Genomic DNA, 7,797 nt, shown 5'->3' with positions numbered 1-7,797 from the left:
AAGGCCATGGGTTTTCCAGAAGTCAAGTATGGATGTAAGAGTTGGACCATAAAGAAAGCTGAGCACCGAAGAACTGATGTTTTTGAAATGTGGTGTTGGAGAAGACTCTTGAGAGTCCCTTGGACTGTGAGGAGATCAAACCAGTCAATCCTAAAGGAAATCAATCCTGAATATTCATTGGAAGGACTGATTGCTGAAGCTGAAGCTCCAATACTTTGGCCACCTGAGCGAAGGGCTAACTCATGAGAAAAGGCCCTGATGCTGGGAAAGACTGAAGGCAGGAGGAGAAGAGGCCAAAAGAGGATGAGCTGGTTGGATGGCATCGCTGACTTGATGGACATGAGTTTGAGCAAGCTCTGGGAGTTGATGGTGGACAGGGAAGCCTGTGTGCTGCAGTCCATGGGGTCACAAAGAGTTGGACACGACTGAGCAGCTGAACTAAACTCCCCCCAACTAGTGTGCGCCCAGGCTGGAGGCTGAGAGGTGGACCCTTCTGTGTAGTCTTGTTTTCCAGACTGGCTCTGGGCTCAGCCGCAGAGGTATCACCTGGGGACAGGTTAGAAATGCAAATTCTCAGCCCACCTCAGACCTACAGACTCAGACTCTGGGTTTTATAAGAGCCCCGATGGTTCATGAGCAAAAGAGCATTTCAGAAGCATTGGCCCAGGTGAGTAGTACTCCACTGGGTTTACACACTCGGATCCCCAGGAGAACGTGATGAAATACTGCTTCCTGGGTCCCTACCCCCAAACTGGAGCTTCTGATATAGTTGGTCTGGGGAAGGCCCAGGCTGCCTGAAGGTTCCAGCTCCCTGGGTGACTCTCATGTATATCCGGGGTGAGACCCAAACCCCAATCCCTACCCAGTCATCTTTGAGGGACTAGAGCTGGCAGTGTTGGAGGGCAGACCCTTTGTGGAAGTCACTTTGCACCTTTGGGCCTCAAGTGAAACCACCCCGTGCCCTCTGGTTTGTAGGAGCTCAGAGGAGGGCAGGTGATGTAGGGGTGGGGATGGAGGGAAGGTGATGTAGGGGTGGGGATGGAGGGGAGGTGATGTAGGGGTGGGAATGGAGGGAAGGTGATGTAGAGGTGGGGATGGAGGGCAGGTGATGTAGGGGTGGGGATGGAGGGGAGGTGATGTAGGGGTGGGGATGGAGGGCAGGTGATGTAGGGGTGGGGATGGAGGGGAGGTGATGTAGGGGTGGGGATGCAGGGCAGGTGATGTAGGGGTGGGGATGGAGGGGAGGTGATGTAGGGGTGGGGATGGAGGGCAGGTGATGTAGGGGTGGGGATGGAGGGCAGGTGATGTAGGGGTGGGGATGGAGGGGAGGTGATGTAGGGGTGGTGATGTAGGGAAGGTCAAGAGCCACGAACAGCTGGCTGGGGCAGGCATGTAGTTTGAAACACACACCAGCATCAGGAGCAGCAGAATCTGTCAGGCCAGACAGGGAACTGCTGAGCAAGGAGTCGGAGGCTCCCTCAGTTCATACCCCGAGGGGTTCCATCTGTCGGGGAAGGTCATCAAGGAGCATAGGAAGGAGAGCCCACCACACCCAGGGTAAGAGAAGGCAGAAGGGGTGGGGGTGTCTTCCGGGAAGAGTGCTAGGCTTCGCCCTCTCTCACCTGGAGACAGGAACCAGGAAGTTAGGGTGTCCTGTTATTCAGGGAGAAGCAGAACAAAAGGCACTTCTTGCTGCCTACTCAAAATAATGGCCCTCAAATTAGCTGCCTAGGATAGCCTCAGGCTTGATTCTGAGAAGGCAGAATCTCAGGCTCTACTACATTGGACCTACTGGGTCAGAATCCATTCTTTAACCAGTTTCCCAGCTGACTCACGTGCACGTTCTTCTGCAAAGCCTTGGTCTCCTGGGCCCTAGCTGAAATGCAGGGTCCAGGACCCATAGTGACTACAAGTTCTAGCTTCATGGAGGCGCTCACTCTCCAAGGGTTTTCGGGTTCCTCTGAGCATGCGGGTCATGGCTTCTCTGCTGGGTGAGTTTTCTTTCCTAAGGAGGCCCCTGACATCTGTCCTTCCTGCACTTTGCCAGCTGCTTCCTGCCCTGCAGTGCCCTCTGGTGGCCATCGCGAGCCATGGCAACCGCATCGCCCCTTCTCTGCTGCCTGAACCCCAAGACCCACCTGAGGTGGGAAGGAAGAGGACTTTCCTGTTGCTGCCCTCTGCCAGAAGGCTCAGGGACCCCCAGAACACAATGGAAGCAGTTGGGAAAACCCCGGGCTTTAGCAGCAGGCTAGCAACTGGGTAAAGCGTCCTGGCTCAGCTCTTCTCCCTGTCACTGGCCTTTCCTCCTGGAAGCTGTTCAGAGCTGGAACATGGGCTGGAGGAGACAGAACGAGCCTGTGTAGGGAGGACGTGCAGGCTGGACTGGTTCAGGGAGCCCTGCGTGGTGACTTCAGGACGGGAGGCAGCTGCCAGGTGCTGGAGGGACTTACAGGCTTTTACCTGTTGAGACCTGGTCCTGGGTCCAGAGGCTTGACTGCATTTGCTCAGGGGGCCTGCTGTGTGGGGCATGGACTACGGTGGACAGTGGGCGCTGTGAGGGGCTCCTGCCCCAGTGCAGAGAGCATTAAGGGCTTCACACGTGAGCCAGGCGCGGGTGGTGGAAGGCCAACACTCTCCCACATGCCAGAGAGAACATGTCAGCCCAGGGTCAGGAGCTGGTCGGGCTGCGAGCTGGCCAGTTGTGTGGACAGGGAGTGTCTTGAGAGACACGAGGCCTCATGAAGGTGCTTCTAGAGACGTGACTCAGGTCTTCCCAAAGCTCCAATTCTTGGTCATGTGGAGGGGCAGCCGGACTCCCTGCCCTGCCTGGCCTGCTTCAGCTGACCATTCTCTGAGGCTCTATCATGATACTGGTGACAAAGCCCCAGATTCCTGAGGATGGGTGACTCTGAGGCCTCCCAACCGAAGACCTGTTGCCACTGTTCTGACGAACTTGATGACCCACCTTCATTACCTGCCCGCCTGCCTGCCTTCTTTTCTTCTGTCGTTCCTGTGTGTTTCCTGGGATCCTCTCACAGGTAAACTGTTTACTCTCAAATCCATGTTTCAGATCTGCATCGGGGAGTGGGTGACCCAAATCAAGACAGAGTCTGGCTGAGCCACTTTATTTTCCTGACTTATGGTGCAGGATGAAATGGAAAAGGGTGTGGGGGATGGATACCTGGGCTGGGGGCAGGGAGAACTCGCTTTTCACCTGTGACCTGGGGACATAGTAATAAGATGGAAGGGATGGTGTTCAGGCTGACTCTGCAGTGGGGGGCTCCAGACTTACTAGACTTTGGGACCCTGACTTCCCGTTCCGGGCAGGCCCTGTCTGCCAGACTGGACTCAGGCCCCAGGACCCTTGCGGGCAACCACAAAATAGTGGCCCTCGTTGATGCAGTAGGCCTCTGAGTAGTTAATAGGGCGGTACTGGCTCTTTAGCACTTGGCAGCCGGCCTCCTGCAAGGCCTTCTCCACTGTCTCCTTCTCCAGTGGGAGGCCAGAGAACTTACTGGGTCCCACCATGTAGTTCTGCAAGTGCAGGGCCACCGAGGTGACCAGGTGCCCGCCTGGCTTCAGTAGGCCGACCAGGCTCCGGATGGCTGCCCGGTAGGCGTCCACGTCACGGCAGGCGCACTCCAGGGCCAGCAGGGTCAGCACGCAGTCCGCTGCGGGCACCTGGGCCGACCCCAGAGGACGGGGCTGGTTCACATCACATGTCAGTAACCGTGTGACTGTCCTTTGGAGCCGGGCCTCCTTCTCCTGCCACTTGCTCCTGTGAGGGAGGGTCAATGAGGTGACAATGACAATTAGGACAACATCCCCCACCTCCCAGGGTGGCCTTCCTAAGGGCCTATGAAGATCATATTTCCCTCATTATATAGATGAGGAAACTGAGGCACACAGAGGTTGAGTGATTTGTTCAAGGCCACACAGCTGATAGGTGACAGTGCATTTGACATCTGATTCCTCCTTCTTCCTCTTCCTCCTTTTTTCTGTCTTTCTTGTGAATAACTCAATTTTAGCATATTGCATTATTAATTTTAAGTTGTAAAAGACATAACAAAAATTTGCCGTTTCAGTCACTCTGTAGAATCCAGGGGCATTAATTGCATTCACAATGTGTGCAACTATCACTATTTTCTGCTTCCAAAACTTGTCATCACCCGTGCTGAAACTTTGCACCCATTATGCAACATATCCCCATTCCTCCTCCCTGTAGCCCCTGACCCTGTAAATATCCTTCTTTAAACTAGCTCTTTCCCACAGCTGGGCCTTTGCCCTTGCCATCCCCTCTGCCTGACTCTCTTTCTCCAGGTCGTCTCATCCTTTCGCCCTCACATCTCCCAGGGAGCTACTCCAAGGGCTCTTTCTTAGAGGAGAGGCCTCCTCTTGCCATCTGCTGGGGACTGAATTGAATTCCCATCATATTCATATGCTGAAACCCTAACATGTATGTGGATATATTTGGTGATGGAGCCTTTGGCAGGTAAATAGAGGTAAATGAGATCATGAGGGTGGGGCCACTCATGATGGGATTTGTGCCTTTTACAAGAAGACAGACTAGAGAGCTTGCTTACTCTCCCGCTCCTTCTTCAGAGGACATGGCAAGACGGCATCTACAGGCCAGAAAGAGCACCCTCACCAAGTTCAAGGCCTGATCCTGAGATCCCAGCCTCCAGAAAGTGAGAAAAGAGCATCTCTGTTCAAGCCGCTGCATCTATGGCATCTTGTATGATGGCTCAAGGTGAGTAAGACACCCTGCCACCTAACATAGCACCCGCACTTCTCCAGGCCCCGTCAGCTGGAGAGTCTTCCCTAGAACACTTGTTTTTCCCTGAATCCCTACCTCCATCTACTTTGGTGATGTTGTCCTCCCTACTAGAATGTGAGCTCCGTGGGGCAGACTTTATTCACTGTGCTAGTCTCAGTATCTGGAAGTGACCTGACTCTCAGAATGCTCTCTGTGAATGATGACAAGAATGTATGAAGCCCAGGCTGGGTTGATGCAGAGACCCTGTGCTCTGCATCCTGAGGCCCTGTTCCACTTCAGGCTGCCCCTGTCTGTAACTGGGTCAGGCCCCCATGACCAGAGATGGGGCAGGAATTTAAAGTCTGGTCTTTGTCCTGCTCTAAGGTGGCCTAGAGGGCACTCTCCACGTCTGGGCCTTGGTTTCCTGGACTCTGGTTGATGGATTCCCTCTCTGTGAATGGGAAGGGGAAGTGCCTGGAGGGGGTGAGTGCTGTTGGTCTCTGGGACTTGGTAGCAGTGCTGAGGAGATAGATGTGGGCGATTCCAAGAAGCCCATGTCTTCCCATAACAAGTGCCCCTCCAACACTAGGTAAAGTGGAAGCTGAACCACTAGTTTTGAGAGGAAAGAGATCTGCGTGTGCTGGAGCAATCAGGGGAGCTTCCAGGAGGAGGTGGGACTGAAATAGGTCCCACAGGATGGATGGGATGCAGAACATGGAGAGCAAATAAGGTAACCGAAGCTTAGAGCACAGGCAACTCTGAGGCTGGAGGTGAGACACACTCAAAGGGAGGGATGTCCTCTGGGCCAGAGACCCAGGTGGGTTAGGAACAACCTAGAGGGAGACGGCCAGTGATGCAGGGTGGCAGGCTTGGCCTCCGGCCTGTGGGGGTGGGGAGAAGGATGGTGGCTGTGGATACCTGTCTCCCTCGAGCTCACACACGTATTGCACGGCTGGGGACCAGTCATAGGCCCCCGGCTCCTTCTTCAGCCACTTGTCCACCTCCCGGAGGTTGAGGTCCGAGTAGTCTGACACGATGATCTCCCGGAAGGCCTCGCAGGCCGAGAGCAGCTGGTAGATGGTGGGGCCTGTGCCGACGTCGATCAGGATGTCGCCTCCCACGCCTCCTGCAGGAGGTAGCGTGTTCCAGGTGTGGGGGGCAGACACCTGGCTCCATGCCAGTTGTGGTGGATGGAGATGCCGGTCTGTGCCCTTTCCCCAGGGTGACTCTCAGGGGCCCAACCCTCCCTTGGGCAGTACTTGGACTGTGTGGGGGTCTAGCCCTTACGCCGGGGGCTCAGGAGGGTGAGAGAGGAGGGTGGGGCACAGGCTAGCACACACTAGATCCCCCTGCCGCCTCAAGGGTTGCTTCTGGAGCCCTGTTAGGGCAAGTCGTGCCCTTCTGGGCAGCTTTCAGGTTGGCTTCTTGGTACAAGCTGGTTTATTGGCAAGTCTTCTGACTCTGGGTTTAAAGCAATGGTGAGAGTGACCCCACAGGCCCCCCTCCCACTTCCTTGCTGCAAGGACAGAGCTTCTGATAAAGGATGAGAGCTGAGCCAGGGGGTTTAAAACTGGCTCAACCAATTACAGAAGGCAAGAGGATCTAGTGATGAGTTGGGGGAAGAGCAATATAAGTACATCACCCTTCTCTCCCTGCTTCCTCCCTCCATCCTTCTCCATTGAAACTAGTCCATTTTCCAAGCATTAATCCCAGTCCTTCCTCTAGAGTCTCCTAAAATTTCTCTGTGAGGCTTAAGCTTTCTTTTGTCTGTATTTCTGTGAACCTTGCTTGATATCCCTTTCTTGGCATTGATTACATAAGGCAAGATTTGTCGATTGACTGAGTAATTCCCTAGTTGTTCAGTGCACTCCCTGCCCAACTGTGCACAAGACAGCCCTGCATGAACTGATCTTGAGATTTTCGGCTGCCACTGACATGCGGTCTGACATGGGCTGGCCACCCTGGTGTCTTCCACCTGAGCCTCTGCTTGTGTGCATGGAAGACTCAGGTGATAATCTCTGCCGGTCCCCCCAGCCTGACACCTCAGAGCAGAAATTTGTAAACTGAGCTCTGTGGTTTGGCTTTGGGTATCCATGAACCCCCTTAATTTTGTGTAAAAGATTAGGAGTGTTTCTGTGTTGTGTGTATACCATATCTTTCATCAGATTTTCAAGGGGGCTCATGATCCCAGGCTTGTAAGCCGCTTTTAGGTCACTGAAGGGGAGGCAAGCAGTATGTTCATATCTCTTGTCTCCTATCCCTACCAGCATGAGTCGATGAGCTCCACAGTTCAGGAGTTACCTTCCTGTTTCCCAGGGCAAGAAACTGAGGTGGACTATCAGAGATTCAGGCCTGGTTCCTGGGCTGCAAAGGCCAGTGCTTGGTTTCCACCGAGTGGCCACCCAGCAACGGTCCTCACAGCTGGGCTGCCTTTTCAGCATCCTAGGTGAGCGGTGTCCCAGAGTTTGGGTCCCCTGCCCCCAAAAGCCCTTCCTGAAAGGTGCAGCCCCGTGGTCTCCCTGAGATGGAGACCAGACACTCACCTGGAGAGAAAGTTTCGAAGAGATTATTCAGGAGGAATTTCAAGATTTCGTTTTCAGCTACAGTGCCTGAATCAAAGGCATAGTAGGTCTTTAAGTAGTCCCTGGGGTTGAACTTTGTCTTGTAGTCGTCTCCTGTGTACACCTTGCCCTCCATTCTGGCTGCAAACCTTGCTGCATCTCCCACTGCTGCAGTTCCCCATTATATCTACCCTCTTTTCCCAGGCCCTTCCCATCGGGAGTGTCGTAATGTCATCAGAGAGACCCTCCCTCCCAGGGAGGAGCTGGGATTGCACATCATGGAGTTAGGCCACATGTTAGCTTTCTGACTGGGGTTTATCTGTTTGGTAATTATCAAAACACAGAAATGCAACAGGATAGTCAACAAATGCTCCCGGGGGTGGGGGGTGTGGGTCTCAGTATTTCACTTCTGAGAGGTGATGTTTTGAATGTAGATGCTGCTGGCAGGGGTTAGATTTGGGGGAGAATGAAGCAGAGGGT

The 7,797-nt window shown here is 53.9% G+C and overlaps 1 protein-coding gene across 1 annotated transcript; it reads right to left on the bottom strand.

The window, feature by feature from the left end:
• Window positions 1–3,174: 3,174 nt before the first annotated feature.
• Window positions 3,175–7,466, bottom strand: INMT (indolethylamine N-methyltransferase). The gene is made up of 3 exons (XM_065939850.1): window positions 7,300–7,466; window positions 5,675–5,882; window positions 3,175–3,778 (listed from the first exon to the last, which is right to left on the bottom strand). The coding sequence occupies exons 1-3, from the start codon at window positions 7,451–7,453 to the stop codon at window positions 3,349–3,351; spliced, it is 792 nt and encodes a 263-aa protein (XP_065795922.1). The 5' UTR covers window positions 7,454–7,466; the 3' UTR covers window positions 3,175–3,348.
• Between the last annotated feature and the right edge of the window lie 331 nt (window positions 7,467–7,797).

This window comes from Muntiacus reevesi, chromosome 6 (assembly GCF_963930625.1).
Source record: "Muntiacus reevesi chromosome 6, mMunRee1.1, whole genome shotgun sequence".
In the NCBI taxonomy this organism is placed as follows: Eukaryota; Metazoa; Chordata; class Mammalia; order Artiodactyla; family Cervidae; genus Muntiacus; species Muntiacus reevesi.
The sequence above is the reverse complement of the archived record's forward strand: the minus strand, read 5'-3'. Positions and strand labels throughout refer to the sequence as shown.

Coding starts and splice junctions, on each gene's coding strand:
- INMT (XM_065939850.1), bottom strand. CDS start 7,453: ATGGAGGGCAAGGTGTACACAGGAGACGACTACAAGACAAAGTTCAAC. Junction 5,883..7,299: donor CTTCGAAACTTTCTCTCCAG/GTGAGTGTCTGG, acceptor TACCTCCTGCAG/GAGGCGTGGGAGGCGACATC. Junction 3,779..5,674: donor TGTGAGCTCGAGGGAGACAG/GTATCCACAGCC, acceptor CCTCCCTCACAG/GAGCAAGTGGCAGGAGAAGG.